General features: G+C 39.5%; 1 protein-coding gene across 9 annotated transcripts in view; it reads left to right on the forward strand.

The window, feature by feature from the left end:
* Positions 1-18,947, forward strand: part of PCSK5 (proprotein convertase subtilisin/kexin type 5) — a 464,350-nt gene that overhangs the window by 228,365 nt on the left and 217,038 nt on the right. For all 9 annotated transcript variants that reach the window (XM_059924937.1, XM_059924939.1, XM_059924938.1 and 6 more), the window contains exon 10: positions 15,428-15,531. In XM_059924937.1, the coding sequence (XP_059780920.1) occupies positions 15,428-15,531 (104 nt within the window). The remainder of the gene's footprint in view (positions 1-15,427; positions 15,532-18,947) is intronic.

The following is an 18,947-nucleotide window of genomic DNA, read 5'->3' on the forward strand; positions in this document are numbered from 1 at the left end:
TAGTTTAAAGTCAGGGAGCCTGATCCTCCAGCTCCGTTTTTCTTTCTCAAGACTGCTTTGGCTATTCGGGGTCTTTTGTGTTTCCATACAAATTGTGAAATTTTTGGTTTTAGTTCTGTAAAAAGTGCCGTTGGTAGTTTGATAGGGATTGCACTGGATCTGTAGCTTGCTTTGGGTAGTATAGTCATTTTCACAATGTTGATACTTCCAAACCAAGAACATGGTATATCTCTCCATCTGTTTGTGTCATCTTTAATTTCTTTCATCAGTGTCTTCTAGTTTTCTGCATACAGGTATTTTGTCTCCTTAGGTAGGTTTTTGTTGTTGTTGTTGTTGTTGTTTTCTTATATAAATTTATTTATTTAATTTTTTTTGGCTGCATTGGGTCTTCGTTGCTGCGCGCAGGCTTTCTCTATTTGCAGCGAGTGAGGGCTACTCTTCATGGCAGTGCGCGGGCTTCTCATTGCAGTGGCTTCTCTTGTTGCGGAGCATGGGCTCTAGGTGCACAGGCTTCAGTAGTTGTAGCACGCAGGCTCAGTAGTTGTGGCTCGCGGGCTCTAGAGCTCAGGCTCAGTAGTTGTGGCATACAGGCCTACTTGCTCCACGGCATGTGGGATCTTCCTGGACCAGGGCTCAAACCTTGTCTTCTGTATTGGCAGGTGGATTCTCAAACACTGCACCACCAGGGAAGCCCTTTAGGTAGGTTTATTCCTAGGTATTTTATTCTTTTTCTTGCAGTGGTAAATGGGAGTGTTTCCTTAATTTCTCTTTCAGATTTTTCATCATTAGTGTGCAGGAATGCAAGAGATTTCTGTGCATTAATTTTGTATCCTGCTACTTTACCGAATTCATTGATTAGCTCTAGTAGTTTTCTGGTAGCATCTTTAGGATTCTCTATGTATAGTATCATGTCATCTGCAAACAGTGACCATTTTACTTCTTTTCTGATTTGGTTTCCTTTTATTTGTTTTTCTTCTCTGATTGCTGTGGCTAAAACTTCCAAAACTATGTTGAATAATAGTGGTGAGAGTGGGCAACCTTGTCTTGTTCCTAATCTTGGTGGAAATGGTTTCAGTTTTTCACCATTGAGAATGATGTTGGCTGTGAGTTGGTCATATATGGCCTTTATTCTGTTGAGGTAGGTTCCCTCTCTGCCTACTTTCTGGACAGTTGTGATAAATGGGTGTTGAATTTTGCAAAAGCTTTTTCTGCATCTACTGAGATTATCATATGGTTTTCATTCTTCAATTTGTTAATATGGTGTATCACAATGATTGATTTGTGTATGTTGAAGAATCCTTGCATTCCTGGGATAAATCCCACTTGATCATGGTGTATGATCCTTTTAATGTGCTGCTGGATTCTGTTTGCTAATATTTTGCTGAGGATTTTTGCATCTATGTTCATCACTGATATTGGCCTGTAGTTTTCTTTTTTGGTGACATCTTTGTCTGGTTTTGGTTTCAGGGTGATGGTTGTCTTGTAGAATGAGTTGGAAGTGTTCATCCCTCTGCTATATTTTGGAAGAGTTTGAGAAGGATGAGTGTTAGCTCTTCTCTAAATGTTTGATAGAATTCTCGTGTGAAGCCATCTGGTCCTGGGCTTTTGTTTGTTGGAAGATTTTAAATCACAGTTTCAATGTCAGTGCTTGTGATTGGTATGTTTATATTTTCTATTTCTTCCTGCTTCAGTCTCGGAAGGTTGTGCTTTTCCAAGAATTAGTCCATTTCTTCCAGGTTGTCCATTTTATTGGCATAGAGTTGCTTGTAGTAATCTCTCATGATCCTTTGTATTTCTGCAGTGTCAGTTGTTACTTCTCCTTTTTTCACTTCTAATTTTATTGATTTGAGTCTTCTCCCTTTTTTTCTTGATGAGACTGGCTAATAGTTTATCAGTTTTGTTTATCTTCTCAAAGAACCAGCTTTTAGTTTTATCAATCTTTGCTATCATTTCCTTCATTTCTTTTTCATTTATTTCTGATCTGGTCTTTATGATTTCTTTCCTTCTGCTAACTTTGGGGGGTTTTTTGTTCTTCTTTCTCTAGTTGCTTTAGGTGTAAGTTTAGGTTGTTTATTTCAGATTTTTCTTGTTTCTTGAGGAAGGATTGTATTGCTATAAACTTCCCTCTTAGAACTGCTTTTGCTGCATCCCATAGGTTTGGAACCATCATGTTTTCATTGTCATTTGTTTCTAGGTATTTTTTTATTTCCTCTTTGATTTCTTCACTGATCTCTTGATTATTTAGTAGCATTTTGTTTAGCCTCCATACATTTGTATTTTTTACAGTTTTTTCCCTATAATTGATATCTAGTCTCATTGCATTGTGGTCGGAAAGGATACCTGATATGATTTCAGTTTTCTTAAATTTACCAAGGCTTGATTTGTGACCCAAGATATGATCTATCCTGGAGAATGTTCCATGAGCACTTGAGAAGAAGGTGTGTTCTGTTGTTTTTGGATGGAATGTCCCATAAATATCAGTTAAGTTCATCTTGTTTAATGTATCATTTAAAACTTGTGTTTCCTTATTTATTTGCATTTTGATTGATCTGTCCATTGGTGAAAGTAGGGTGTTAAAGTCCCCTACTATTATCGTGTTTCTGTCGATTTCCCCTTTTATGGCTGTTAGCATTTGCCTTATGTATTGAGGTGCTCCTATGTTGGGTGCATAAAATTTTACAATTGTTCTATCTTCTTGGATTGATACCTTGATTATTATGAAGTGTCCCTCTTTGTGTCTTGTAATAGTCTTTATTTTAAAGTCTATTTTATCTGATATGAGTATTGCTACTCCCGCTTTCTTCTGATTTCCATTTGCATGGAATATCTTTTTCCATCCCCTCACTTTCGGTCTCTTTGTGTCCCTGGGTCTGAAGTGGGTCTCTTGTAGACAGCATATATACGGGTCTTGTTTTCATATCCATTCAGCCAGTCTATGTCTTTTGGTTGGAGCATTTAATCCATTTACATTTAAGGTTAATTATCAATATGTATGTTCCTATTACCATTTTCTTAATTGTTTTGTCTTTGGTATTGTAGGTCTTTTCCTTCTCTTGTGTTTCCTGCCTAGAGAAGTTCCTTTAGCATTTGTTGTAAAGTTGGTTTGGTGGTGCTAAATTCTCTTAGCTTTTGCTTGTCTGTAAATGTTTTAATTTCCTCGTCAAATCTGAATGAGGTCCTTGCTGAGTACAGTAATCTTGGTTGTAGGTTTTTCCCTTTCATCATTTTAAATATGTCCTGCCACACCCTTCTGGCTTGCAGAATGTCTGCTGAGAAACCAGTTGTTAACCTTATGGGATTCCCTTGTATGTTATTTGTTGCTTTTCCCTTGCTGTTTTAATATTTGTTCTTTGTATTTAATTTTTGATAGTTTGATTAATATGTGTCTTGGCGTGTTTCTCCTTGGATTTATCCTGTATGGGACTCTCTGCGCTTCCTGGACTTGATTACTTCCTTTCCCATATTGGGGAAGTTTTCAACTATAATCTCCTCAAATATTTTCTCAATCCCTTTCTTTTTCCCTTCTTCTTCTGGGACCCCTATAATTTGAATGTTGGTGTGTTTAATGTTTTCCCAGAGATCTCTGAGACTGTCCTCAGTTCTTTGCATTCTTTTTTCTTTATTCTGCTCTGCAGTATTTATTTCCACTATTTTAACTTCCAGGTCACTTATCCGTTCTTCTGCCTCAGTTATTCTGCTATTGATTCCTTCTAGAGAATTTTCAGTTTCATTTATTGTGTTGTTCATCATTGTTTGTTTGCTCTTTAGTTCTTCTAGGTCCTTGTTAAACATTTCTTGTATTTTCTCCATTCTATTTCCAAGATTTTGGATCCTCTTTACCATCATTACTCTGAATTCTTTTTCAGGTAGACTGCCTATTTCCTCTTCATTTGTTTGGTTGGGTGGGTTTTTACCTTGCTCCTTCATCTGCTGCATATTTCTCTGTCTTCTCATTTTGCTTAACTTACTGTGTTTGGGGTCTCCTTTTCGCAGGCTGCAGGTTCGTAGTTCCCGTTTTTTAGTGACTGCCCCCAGTGGGTAAGGTTGGTTCAGTGGGTTGTGTAGGCTTCCTGGTGGATGGGACTGGTGCCTGTGTTCTGGTGGATGAGGCTGGATCTTGTCTTTCTGGTGGGCAGGACCATGTCCGGTGGTGTGTTTTGGGGTGTCTGTGACCTTTTTATGATTTTAGGCAGCCTCTCTGCTAAGGGGTGGGGGTGGGTTCCTGTCTTGCTAGTTGTTTGGCATGGGCTATCTAACACTGGAGCTTGCTGGTCATTGAGTGGAGCTGGGTCTTAGCGTTGAGATGGAGATCTCTGGGAGAGCTCTCGCCAGTTGATATGACATGGGGCTGGTGGTCCAATGTCCTGGACTCGGCTCTCCCACCTCAGAGGCTCAGTCCTGACAACCAGCTGGAGCACCATGGCCCTGTCAGCCACATGGCTCAGAAAAAAAGGGTGAGGAAAGAAAGAAAGAAAGAGAGAGAGAGAGAGGGAGGGAGGGGGAGAGAGAGAGAGAGAGAGAGAGAAAATAAAGTTATTAAAAGAAAATCTTTTTAAATAAAAAAAAGAAGAGAGCAACCAAACCAATAAACAAATCCACCAATGATAATAAGTAGTAAAAACGTTGTCCATTCAGGTATTCCACAGATGCAGGGTACATCAAGTTGATTGCGGAGATTTAATCCGCTGCTCCTGAGGCTGCTGGGAGAGGTTTCCCTTTCTCTTCTTTGTTCGCACAGCTCCTGGGGTTCAGCTTTCGATTTGGCCCTGCCTCTGCATGTAGGTCACCCTCTGGCATCTGTTCTTCACCCAGACAGAAGCGGGTTAAAGGAGCAGCTGCTTCGGGGGCTCTGGCTCACTCAGGCGGGGGGAGGGAGGGGTACAGATGCGGGGCGAGCCTGCGGCAGCAGAGGCCAGCATGACATTGCACCAGCCTGAGGCACACCGTGCGTTCCCCCGGGGAAGTTGTCCCCGGATCACGGGACCCTGACAGTGGCGGGCTGCACAGGCTCCCAGAGGGGAGGTGTGGAGAGTGACCTGTGCTTGCACACAGGCTTCTTGGTGGCGGCAGCAGCAGCCTTAGCGTCTCATGCCCGTCTCTGGGGTCCGCGCTGATAGCTGCAGCTCATGCCCATCTCTGGGCTCGTTTAGGCGGCGCTCTGAATTCCCTCTCCTCGCACATCCCGAAACAATGGTCTCTTGCCTCTTAGGCAGTTCCAGACTTTTTCCGAGACTCCCTCCCCACTAGCTGTGGCGCACTAGCCCCCTTCAGGCTGTGTTCACGCACCCAACCCCAGTCCTCTCCCTGGGATCTGACCTCCGAAGCCCGAGCCTCAGCTCCCAGCCCCCACCCGCCCCGGCGGGTGAGCAGACAAGCCTCTCGGGCTGGTGAGTGCTGGTCCGCACCGCTCCTCTGTACGGGAGTCTCTCCGCTTTGCCCTCCACACCCCTGTTACTGCGCTCTCCCTCTTGGCTCCGAAGCTTCCCCTCACCCCCCCGACCCCCATCCCTGCCATTGAAGGGGCTTCCTAGTGTGTGGAAACTTTTCCTCCTTCACACTTTCCTCCCAGTGGTGCAGGTCCCCTCCCTATTCTTTTGTCTCTGTTTTTTCTTTTTTCTTTTGCCCTACCCAGGTCCGTGGGGAGTTTCTTGCCTTTGGGAAGTCTGACGTCTTCTGCCAGCCTTCAGTAGGTGTTCTGTAGGAGTTGTTCCGCATGTAGATGTATTTCTGATGTATTTGTGGGGAGGAAGGCGATGTCCACATCTTACTTCTCCACCATCTTGAAGGTCCATCCTGCACTCTTCTCTTATGCTTCTTTTACCTTAAATTATTTTTTCCTTCCTTTCTTTCTTTCTTTGTTTCTATTCTTTGCTTTTTTTAAATTCTCAGTGAGAAACTCTGGCTTCAAAAAGGGTGTGATGATGAGCTGCTCTGACTAGCGTCCAGGCACAGACCTACTCAAATCTGCCATTGAATTGTGGAATGAGGGACAAAACCCCCAGTCAACTCTGAGACGCTGGTAGAGATCCATCCAAAGTGAGGATGCTGAGTGAGGACAGGATCATTTCCTACCCCTACTATAAAAACTGGAGGCTTGCTGGCCAGTCCCTACAATGACTGTTACCCTGACTCTTCTCCTTGTGACCCCCTTCTCCAGTACAAGACAACATGGTGGTGGAATAGGTCAGACCTAGGGCTCTGGAGTCTGACTGCCTGTAGCCAATTACAGCTTTTGCTAGTCATGTGACCCTAACAGGGTCATTAAACTTTCCCTGCTTTGATTTCCTTATTTTAGTAATAAAAATAATAATAGTACCTGTCTCATAGGATTGTTGTGAGAAATAATGAATATTGAGTACTTTTCACAGTGTGCCTGGCACACAGTGAGTACTCAATAAATGCTATCTAATACTCTGTACTTTTGGAGATACATATTTTAGGAATTGTATTTAATAGCTAAGTGGGGCTGGTACAACAGGAAATCCGCAAGTGAAGATGTTGGTTCAGAAACTCAAGGCTACCAAGGCCAAAGTCTGTGTTATCTCTTGACTTTTTCTTAATGGCTGCTGCAGTGCCAGCCATCACATCCACATTCAGGTAAAAAGAGGAAGGAAAGAGTGAAGGAGGATTAGGCAGTGCCTGCAGTAGGAAAGCACAGACTTTCTCAGAAATGCTCAGTAGACTCCCACTTATGTTTTATTAGTCACAACTCTGTCTCTTGTGTACCCCTCACTGGAAAGACCTGATTTTTGGCATCCCAACATATAGAGTAGGGGAGGCAATAGAAAAGAAAGTTGGAATTTATCCTCTATTTTCTGCCACAGTTTCTGGGAATTGAGACACTGATAATACGGACAGGAGAGATATCGGAGTTAATACGTGGGCTGCCTTGAAAATAAAAAAGGAGTTCTTGTCCGGTAGTGAATTATGTACCTGCATTTTTAGCCCATTAATATCTTGGGTCTTTAATTTGGTAGACAGGGAAACAGGGCTGAGGTTTGAGGGGTTTTGTTACTTTTATTCCCTCTACTTTCCTTTAGGTGACAAGCCAGCTTTGTTTTCTTAATGTGAAGTATGGGAAAGTTAAACATTATTTTTTTCAGTCCAGTCACATCAGCCATAGGGTTATTTAAAATACCTCCAGAACTGTTGTAATAGATTTCTATTCATCTCAGTTGATCTTTTCCTCGGAGTGTGTGTGTGTGTGTGTGTGTGTGTGTGTGTGTGTAGCATGAAATTTTTGAAAAATGTTTTTCGTTACTATTTTAGTCTAATAATTTAAAAAATTGCTAGGAGTTTACATAATGAACCAGGAGTGTCTAAAATAGAATAACATTTATTTAAAATTCTAGAATCCAAAATGCTTAGTCATTTTCATTTAAGTTTAAAATTAAAACTGAACTTTGAAAACCTTTGTTTAAAAACATAAGCATGTAGAAAAGGATCATTTTAATTCTTTGTACTTAATAGGAAAAAAATAATGAGAAAAATGCTGTAAAGTAATTTAAAATAATAGTGAGAACAGAGATGCAACCAAATATTTTTTGTTGCCTGTCCAAGGGTTCACCTGCTGGCTTTTGAGGTAGGAACTCTGCAGATCCTTGAACTATGTAGAAAAAGTTTCAAAACACTTCAGTCTGATAGTTCAGTTAAGCGAATAAGTACGTTCAAAGTCTTCATCCTAACATTTGGTACTTGAAAAGCACTAGGATATCAAACCAAAGAACAATTCACCGTCCTTTACAACATCACATCAATGGCCAACCATCAAAAGGGAAGATCTTCGCACAAATAGAGAGGGTTTGTTACAATCACAGCGGGTACAAACAGTTCTTTCCCAACCAGTTGCTGCCTCCACCATCAGCTTTTAAAACCAGAGCTTTTTGACACATCTTAGTAGCATTATTATTTCACTAAGCAGAAATATACCAAGGTGTTGAAGATGCTATTTTGTTCATCTATTACAGAAACTAAAAATCATACTATTAAAATTTAGGAGCATAGAGGAAAACTTAGCTTAATTAAATGACAATTCATCAGATGCTAGTATAAATTCAGAAAGTGGTCCTTCTGAATTTTTCTGGGATGATAGGTTGTTCATCTCAAGTAATCATAATGACTGCTGTCTTTGAGAGCCTTTCATGTGCCAGGCACTTTATATTCATTACCTCAAATTCTTGCAACCAAGAATTTGAGCTAATGAATTTGTCTCCACATTTCAGGTGGGAAACTGAGTCCAGAGAATTTTAGTAAATATACTAGGGTGACAGACCTATTAAGTAGCAGGTCATGATTTACCCCAAGTCTTCCTGACTCTAAAGCACAATTTATACCATTCTCAAGTGATTAGAAACTATGTTTATTATTATTTTGAGAACAAATTTAAATTAGAAATAAATAATGGGGGCCACAGTGTCTTTCTGCAGGACAAGGTCAGTTAGCTTAAAATTATGTATTTATTCATGCCTAGTGTTAGGTAGCCTACAAAATTAGCAGAAAAGGGGGAGTGAGCTGTGTCCTCCAGTTTCTTTCCCAGACTTGAGCTTCTCCCAGCTTGACCAGGATAAACTTAGGGAGGAAGCTCTCATACCAACACATTTGGTCTACTTCAAACAGTTTCAAAGATTGGGGACAAAAATGAGAGTTGGATTTAGATTCCAGGTTATGGTTGCATAAAGACAGAGACCTTTTTTTTTCATTTATTTTTATTTTTTATTGAAGTATAGTTGATTTACAATGTTGTGTTAGTTTCAGGTGTACAGCAAAGTGATTCAGTTATATATACATATATATATGTGTGTGTATATATATGCATTTCAGATTCTTTTCCCTTATAGGTTATTACAAAATATTGAGTATAGTTCCCTGTGCTATATAGTAGGTCCTTGTTGGTTATCTATTTTATATATGTGTGTATATGTTAATCCCAAACTCCTAATTTATCCCTCCCCCACCCCAACCTTTCCCCTTTGGTAACCATAAGTTTGTTTTCTATGTCTGTGGGTCTATTTCTGTTTTGTAATTAAGTTCATTTGTATCATTTTTTTAGATTCCACATATAAGTGATATCATATGATATTTGTCTTTCTCTGTCTTCACTTAGTATGATAATCTCTAGGTCCATCCTTGTTGCTGCAAATAGCATTATTTCATTCTTTTTTATGGCTGTGTAACATTCCATTGTGTATATATACCACATCTTCTTTATCCATTCATCTGTCGATGGACACTTAGGTGCTTCCATGTCTTGGCTATTGTAAATAGTGCTGCTATGAACATTGGGGTGCATGTATCTTTTCGAATTTGAGTTTTCTCCAGATATATGCCCAGGAGTGGGATTGCTGGATCATATGGCAACTCTATTTCTAGTTTTTTGAGGAACCTCCGTACTGTTTTCCATAGTAATTGGCTGCACCAATTTACATTCCCACCAACAGTGTAAGAGGGTTCCTTTTAGGAGAGTGGGCTTTAGAATGGCCAGAATTTATAGTTTCAGGGTAATATTCTCAGAGGGAATTGAGTGTACACAAGAGCAGGTGGAAAGAAAGTTCCATGATCATGAATTGATGTCAATGCATATGATCTCAACTTAGTGTACCTCTGGCTGACCACTCATCAGGTTTTATTCCATAAGCATTTACATAACAAAGTATTTCAAGGAAATGATTATTGAGCTTACAAACAAAATAATCATTTTTAAGGCTGCAGAAAACTTAATTGATGTCTTTCAGGTATAATGACAAATCCTACAGATAAGCTGGGATTTATAATGGAAAGAAGGCACTTCAGTTTAAATGACAGAATTTTTCTTTGTAAATTGGGGGCTATCTTAAGTGTGTTTATAAACCAAATTTCCACACCTTTGGTTTAGACTAAATTCAGGGAATCAGTGAGTGGTTTCACAAAAGAGTAAAATAAAAATTTGACTTAGGTGATCTCCAACCAGTTTTTTCTTTTATCTCTTCTGCTTTGATTCAGGTGTGGATGGATCCTAAGCAGGGATCCTGGTGATACCAATACGAATCATATTTCTAAATCTGGAGGTATTAATAACTGTGTTTTCTGTTACTGCAACGCAGCTTTAGACCCAGGACTTTTGAATTAATATAGAACACAGAACAAATGCACTCCCATTAGGGATACACTCCTGCTCGTAGTGGGACTCACCACCTGGCAATCCCTTTGGGCTCTTCATTACCTGACAAAAGAAGATTGGTTTCCTTTGTTGAAAGGTCTGTATTTTATTCTTGAATCATCGCTGGCACATACTGGCTGCAGTCAGAGTAATGTTTTTCCTCAATCTCTGCAGGCTTTAAACACTTCTGCCTCATCTTGGTTCTTCCAGCTCACAATGAATCCTTTCCCATAATTGCTGACTTATTTAGCATCTGTACAATGACGTTCATTTTCTGGCTACTGATTCCCATTTTTCTTTTACACAATCTTAAGAAACATAAAAGGAGACTGCTTTGGCCTTGGATTTTTGCTTGACTAGTAAGTTGGATATTTGATGATTGCTGATTGCTCTTGCTGTTTCCCTATATGTCTGGTCCACGTAATCGCTCATCCTCGCTTTAGATGGAATCACTCTTGTATTTAAAGACGATTGTCCTGTTTAGGAAACGGTTTTCATTATCTGGATTCGCTATTGCTCCTCTTATTGATCTATTCTTTTTCTATAATAAGATGTGTATTCATTTTTCCTTTTATCAGTTGCCCTTAAACTGCCTATGATGATAGATCCATCTGGGGGCTTGGGGGGGAAGGTGAGTTCTTTTTTCTCTTTAATAAATGCAGGTGAATAAGTCACTCAGGATTTAAAATTGGTCCTTGGTTTTAAGGACCACCAAGTACAGATTTATTCACAAGTGTGCAGAATTATCTGGGAACACTCTTGGGGAGGGAATTTTTTTTTTTAAGTGCTAGCAGTTGCACTTAGACGTCCTACAAGAAGCACTAGACAGAATGTCTCTCCCGGGATATGTCCTACTTCTTCTAAAACCTGTTGTTGGGCCCATGAAATACTTTGAACTGCTCAGAACAAAAATGTAATACAAACACCAGGTAGTGATAGTGTCGTTCATGATCCTATTTTTGCAGCGGGAGACTAGAAGTATTTGAGATGAGGTTCAGCTGAGGTTCCCTCGCTGGAGAAGAGTTACCTAATCAGGCTTTAAACCACATCAAAGTGTGAGTGTGTCAGGCAAGGTGACAAGTTCATACCAAATGTTAAGAAAAGGTACAATGTTATGACATCTAGTATAAAATATTATTTTATAAAAAAGAGTATGATTTTTCCTAGTTCAGTATCTTTCTGTTTACCTTCTTGATAGAATGTGCCAAAGTTAGGCCTTTGGAACCTGAAAATCAAATTAGGACTCAAGAATCTCCTGAATTCTGTGGCAAACAAAACTCAGCCAACTGAGTTGAGAGAGAGAGAGTATGGGCACAAAAATTGTATGACCATGAGGACAGAACATGCGACACTTGGCTTCCTGATCCAGCTGTTAGAGAACCACCTGACAAGCCGCTGTGTGTACATTCATTTCACCTTTATGGGTCCATGTGGAGATGGTATTAAATAGTGTTTGGTAGCATATTATCATAGCCAAGTGCAGTTGGTTTGAATTGTAGCTCTACCACGACCTACCTATATGTCCTTGAGTTACTGTGTGGAACTCAAAGTCTCACTTTTGTCATCTGTGAAATGGGAATAAAAATTTTACCTCCGTCATGTGATTTTTTTAGATTACACAATCATAGTGCATATACAACATACAGTACCTCTCCCTGGCCAAGTGTTCACTAAATGTTGGTTATTATTTTGAGGTCATCAAAGGATGCAAAACTTCCTTACAGGAAAAGATGATACATACAGGACTCCCCAGAAAATCATGTATATTGTATTGCCTTGAAAGGTCATTGTTAACTAGCCACGTTTTGCAGGCATTTATAAATGTGACCTTTTAGTGTATATTGTTATTCAGGGGTAACTGTCAATAATTCCAGGAAGAAACCTGAGGGGTATGTGGCATAACTCCTGGTGGCTTATTATGAGACTGGTGGTCACCGGGCTCAGAGTTGAGAGAAACTGCTCTTTTTTTCCAGGTTGGTTAGACTTTTGGCCTCTTTGATTATTATTTGCCCCAAATCTTTTGGTGCTTTGGCAGTGAAAGGGGTATTGGTTTTCAGAGGCCACTGGAGTGTGGGTCCAGGGTAATTGGCAGGAGGGGGTAGGTTTTAGGAGGTCCTATGTTACCATCGTGGACTGTGTCATTCACGGCACAGGGCACTCTGCTTTCACTCTGTATGTGGTTTACCCCACGTTTGATGACTTCTTCATTCCTACATCATCCCTGTGAGCATAAATACAAATAGGTCATAAAATGTGAATCCGACTTTCCCATAAATAAAAGTCCTCTCAGGATACTAGCCACTTAACCTATGGCTGTTTCCTGAGCTATAATTAATTACCCTCCCACAAGTAGGAACACCACTGATTCCAAAATCCATTGGTTTCCCATATTATCTTTCTCCCTTTATTTTGGTGAAATTCAGGAAATTTTGAAATTAAATCATTTCTGAAGTTGTACATTATCAAATGTCACAGTAAAATTATCTGAATGCCTCCTTTCCATGTGTAGTTTCAATTTCCTGAAGGTAATTTCTCCCTTCTAATTACAAGCACTCCAAGAAGAATTAGTTTGTGCAACTCAGCATGAGAGCAAGTAACTCTCATTTCTTCAGGCTGAGTTGAATGCAGGAGGCTTCCTGAATCTGCCTGAATACAACTGCTTAAGGTACAAGATAAGTGTTTCCTGTTCTGTTATTATTATTCTATTTTTAGAGCTAAGGGTCACTAGGGAAATGGTCTCCCAATGGTCAGAACCTTGTGCTTGATATTTCTAAAGGAATTTTGCCCTGGTGATAGGTAACAGAGAAACTTGTGTTCTTTTTTTTTTTTCCTCCTGAAGGATAACATTTAAAATGTGAAAGTTTTAACTGTGTGTTAAATGTTATTTTAAAATTACAAGGTTGAGTTAGACATATTTATCACATCCAAGTGTACTTTTATGGGTCTTGCTGTTTGCTCATGAAAAAATAAAAATATACATGTTCACTTGAGAGGATTTTGCTTTCCCATAAATAAGGGGCTGGAATGTCTTTCCAGACTGAGCTTTTCTGTTGTTGTTTTTGCCCCTCACCCAAGTAACTACACTGGAAAAGGGAATGGAGATTAGCATCGCATTTCAGGCAGAGCTAGAACGTCTTATGTTGAGAGTAGCATTCAGAATTTTCCCTGGACTCATTCTCCTAATTTTCCTGACTGTAGTGCATGGACTCTATTAAATTTTGTTGTGGATTCACTATTAGCCAGCTAAGGGCCAAATCATGCCAACTGTTTTAGAAGCAAAACTTCCGTGCCTCCTGGGATCCATCACACAACCTCCCTCCCTTTCTTCAGAGTTTTGTGCCTTGTCAGGTTCTAAAGTTGGCTCCTAACAAGTATTGTATCAAAACAAAAATAATTCTGCTTCCATTGTTCTCATATCTTTCAAACTCACTTGGATGGGTTTTAATCCCATAGTATAAGTTCTTCTATTAATGCAGACTTACAAAATAGTCGAGATCCTATCTTGTCCCTTATGGAAACTTTGAAAATGGCAGTAATATTTCTCTTTTATTTGGAATCTGAGAACATAACAAAAAGGTATAAGAACTCTGTAGTACTTTTCTCTCCCCATCTCCTTCATTTTCAAATCAGTAAATAGGAGCTGTGGCTCTTACTTTAGCAAAATGATGTACTGTCTACCACTTATAAGGGTTTATTATGCACCAGGAACAAGGTTAAGTACTTGGCATGGCAGTTGACTCTTGAACAACATAGGTTTGAACTGCACAGGTCCGCTTATACGCAGATTTTTTTTCACTAAATACGTACTACATGATCCGCTGTTGGTTGAATATATGGATGCAGAACCGTGGCTACGGATGGCCAACTATAAGTTATACTCAGATTTTTGACTGCTCAGGGGTCGGTGCCCCTAACTTCCACGTTGTTCAAGGGACAACTATACTTTGATTCAGTTGGTACAAGGAAGTAAAGTAGATATTAACATCCACATTCTAAGTGGGGAAACTGACACTTTGGGAAGTCAATTTCACATATGTAGAAAATGAAGGAACCAGAATCTGATCACTGGGCCCCCTCTCATTAGGAGGGCGCCCTCAAAAACACGTATATGCTGAGTGTGATAGGAAAATGTAGTATCAAGTGAAGCAGTGTGCCGCTTCATCATTGATAATTAGCTATAAAGATACCACGTTCTCCCTCTGCCTGGGAGACACCAGTGTGCATACGTGCCCATACGAGGGGGTACAGAGATTACCACATGCCCCTGTCACACTTCTAGGAAGGTAGCAAGTCATTGTCTCTCCTCCTTCAAATGTTCCGACCCATCCTTTGCAAATATCCTTCTAAAATGAAGGTGGCAGATGAGAAGCAAAGAAAATAACTACACAGCTGCATGATAAGTTGCCATATTTCCTAGTTAAGTAAAAAAATTGTCACACCTCACATTCAAGACTGAATTGAATAAGTATCCTGATTAGAATTTCATGCATGCACTGAGTCAAATGCCTTTAGTAAATAACATGTTCTTTGAAAGAGAACAAAAGACTGTGTATATGTACTTGGATTTATTTTCTGTGTGTTTATTAGTATTGCAGTTCTTTGATGAAAGTATCTCCCATTCCGTAGTGTCTTTGTGATCTTCAGTGCCAACAGCCATAAGAAATAGGTATCCAATAATTTAATAACTATTTATTGCAAATTAAGACACTCCCATAGTTTTCTGTGCCTGGGTACCCAGTTTTGGACTCTGTACCACATCCTCTTCCTTTGAGAACACTGAAAATGAAGACTTGGTTTCAGTTGAGACTTTTTCTGTATCCCACACATCCATCCAGAATGGTTAACATTGCTAAGTTCTTTGTTAAATTAAAATCAAGTGCCTGGCTAAACAACTGAACAAGGAATGTTCAAGAGCCCTTCAGTTTTGATTTTAGCTTGTTGTAATTTTCTTATGATGCAAGAGTCTACACGAAGGATGACAGGGCAAGAATTGGGAGCCATTTTGTTGAGGAAACTGGAAATCTTCACCCTTTTAAAAACTTACACTGACTAATATCACATTATTTCTCAAATTAAAGGTTACATTTTCTGCCTCCCTGAGACTAATGTCACTTCTCCAAGTTGAGAACAAGAGCGGCATTTGGCATTTGTTTATCCCAAACCCAAATCGCTGACCCTTTGTTTTTAGTACTTTGCCCTTCTGCTTTCGCTTTTTTAATTTGCTTGTGACTCTCTGCTTCCCCCATCTTTTTTTTTTTTTGGTACAATGATTCTTACCTTGTCTTTCCCCAGTCCGTTTCTGACCTGGAGAGACGTGCAGCATGTTATTGTAAGGACTTCCCGTGCAGGACATTTGAACGCTAATGACTGGAAAACCAATGCTGCTGGTTTTAAGGGTGAGAACTTCTTTCATATTTTGTCACAGGCAAAATATTTTTATTTTTCCCCCATTTTAAATGGAGAGCAGGAAATAGAACCCATCCAAAGAAACTTTAAATTTTGTACTGACACAGGAAGAGCTTGACCTCTTAGTAGAAAAAAAAAAAAGGCAGGTTCCTTTTTTTTTTTTTTTTAATTAAAACAACACATTTAAGGCAGATTTCCTTGGCTTCCCACATCATAGGTCAGTTTCTTTAAAGGTAACCAACTTCCAAGTATTGTCGACCTATGGGGCTCCTCATTAGTTTACTCTTTGCTGTCATTGATTATCTGAGTGGTATTTGTAACAATGTATTTAAAAATTCCTTACCTTCTGGAGTGATTACTTCCAGTTAATAATAGCTGGTATCTTTTGTTCGTTTGAGGGTAGCACTGTTAGTTGCTAGGCTGTGCTTTTCTACATATTTTGTTTTTGTTGTTTTTTTTTTTTTCAAACCTTCCACAAACAGAAAAACAGGCATAATTCTAAGACATTACTTTACATAAACTAAAAGTTCTTATGAAGCTTTATAATGTGCAGTCTTAGGCAAGTGTGCACAGGATATAGTAAGTGCTGACTATTTTTCCCATGGCTGATAGGGATTCTAGTTCCCTCAAACTATCTTACTAATGGTAGCCATTTTGTTTATTGTCATCCATAACATATGCTATAATCAAAAGAAAATAATTATATAAAGCAGATGTCCTATAGTGTAGTATCTTTACTCAGGTTTCAGATAATCTAAATTTTAATCCATTAATTTAAGTTACAACAAAGATTACTTTTTGTTGTATCTGCAGACTTAAATTTACTCCCAAGTAATCTTTGTATTATTATATATCCCTATGGATGAAAAACAGTATTCTATAACATAAGGAATATCTACTTAAAAATTACGGTTCTGGTCCTCAGATCATTGGTAATAAGCTGAATAATCCTGGGCAAGTCATTTAATTTTTCTGGGCCCTAACTTCCCCAACTTAAACAATTTAGAAGCTGAATAATATTATCTACATAGGATATCTTACATATGATTTTAATATATCCTTAGTGTATTATACCCAATGTATATAAATATTCATGCCGAAAATGTAAAGTGTAATTTTAAAAATTATTTGCAATCAGCTTATTAATCATGCTTTGCCAAAACCTATCAATATGCCAGGGAACCAGCACCATATAAAAGAGTTCTTTGATTAACATCTTCACTGAAAACTTCACTTTTAGAAAAAAAAGAATGTCCCTCTGCTTTCGAGTATTATTGAATACCTTTCTGTGCTTGTAAATTATATAATGCAGCAGTGTTCAATGAGCTTTTAATCTAAAGCGTTGTAAATACCTGTTGGGATCACATTTTCTGAAGCCCAAATCAAGACACGTAGTTCCAGAATAGCAAATGTTATGTGCAGCATCAAAAATATTTGAAATTTCAATTGTTCTAGAAAATCCAGGATGTAATTTGCCATATGTATGTTTCCTTTTGATTAGCTTCCCCATGCTTCCAGCCCCGACTATATAAATCCAGGCAGCCAAGGGCTTGGGTTTGGGGAGGGGGGAAGAAGGGATCAAAACATAACCCTGGCTGGTTCAACACTGCAGTGAACTTCTTAGTAGAAGGTTCACAGACTAAGTACATTGACCTCAATGAAGCTGAGGAATCAACTTTAACCCAAATAAAAGTCTTAGTTTTACTTACTCCTTTTTGGCAACTTAAAAAGAGCAAATGGTTCTAATAAAAAATGCAACTCTTTTGAAAACCTCTGTTGGTTTTGGAGAGGGGGAAGCCGAGGATTTAGACTAAATCACCAGATCCAAACCTGAGTCTGAAGGGGGCCATACACTGCTTCTGGCAGGGAGGAAAGAGCATTTTACTATTGCACGTGGCAATATTTAGTATAATATTTCACTCTTCTCTTAGATTGCTGCCAAGAGTAACAATTAAAGTTCACTTTTTCATAGATGAATTACCCTGAACCGTCTGGACTCCCAGTGGAATTGTTTTGTAATTTTGTTGATGGCAAGCCCCATATTTCATCTAAACATGATCATAATAAGAAGGATTTTTTAAGAGTTATTTTCTTCCCTACTCGAAGCATTCCCATCCCCTCCCTAGCGTCCCACAAATAAAAGTGATTAAGGCAGAGGCTAGCAGGAGAAGCGACATGCTTCCGGGAAGGAGAGAATGCAGGTCACTAGGACTGGAAAAAGATGGGCTGACTTTTTATGGAATAAGATCTGAACGAACAAAAAATAGCGAAGGTTTGGAAGAGGTTCATGCAATGAGAGCTCATATTTTAAATTAGGTCAGCCGGCTTTTGCAGGCCTTGCTTAGCGGGAACACATGGCCAAATGTTTCTCCTTAGGAAAAAACGGAAGTTGCCTGCAAGCAGAAGCCTGCAGCCCTGGGTGCACTCCCTCTTACCACTTGGTTTAGTCCTAACGCTGAGTGAGATGTAGGTATGAAACGAATCTGAAAACACCTGTGCTTCCCTGGGCTTGCTGTTGTGCCCTCACGTTGAGCGATTTAACTTGTCTGAAGAGTGGGTTTTTTTTTTTTTGAAACCACCAGAATTTCATAAATTGCTTGGCAGGTACTCTTCTGCAGTGGGGCCATCAGTATGAACATGTGAATTTCCTTCTCATCAGGTAAAGCAGAAGCAGCTCAGAGTAGCAACCAGTTAGGTTTTGGGGTCTTGCCCTCAATAGACTTGATAGCCTTAGTTCTCACTGATAACTTTGGAGAAGCCAACACCCTAAAGATCAGTCTTTCCCCAAACCCTGCCAAGTGCATTTCACACAGTGTCCTTACATTTCTTCAGACCTACCCATGTGTGGTCCATCCGAAGCAGAGAACAGAGCCAGATGTTATAGGAACTAGACTGGTGTGGGTCTCCTCTCAAGGCAGACTTGATCCACTCTTACCCACATGTGTTAATGGGCCTGGATTCCTGGCTCCTGGAAGGGGATTCCCTCCAGAGGCAGCTGCTGGCTTCTTGTTGACTGGCACGGACAGATTGCATCCAGGCAAGGAAGTTGCCCTTGAAGGACTGGCTCCTCTTTGTGTTTCTCTGAGAGCAGAGTTGCATACTGATGAGCTGGGTGCAGAGAACTTTCTTCCCCTTTCTCTGTGCTCTCATTATGGTCGCACTCTATAAACGATCCTATATTGAGATCAGTTCACAGTAAAGCCAGCCCCAAAGCTGGAAGCCACTCATCAACATTTTTATGCTAATGGTACCTTAATTTTTAACAATGTTAATTGAACTAAGATGATTCTGTCTTGATGCTTCTTCAATAATAATAGTAATCTCTTATAGTTAAAATATCTTGCAGAAGATTTGTTTTTCAAAATAAACATAATCCAATGAATGCATACCTATGGAAACTAACTAG

Source organism: Balaenoptera ricei, chromosome 6 (genome assembly GCF_028023285.1).
Source record: "Balaenoptera ricei isolate mBalRic1 chromosome 6, mBalRic1.hap2, whole genome shotgun sequence".
Lineage (NCBI taxonomy): Eukaryota > Metazoa > Chordata > Mammalia > Artiodactyla > Balaenopteridae > Balaenoptera > Balaenoptera ricei.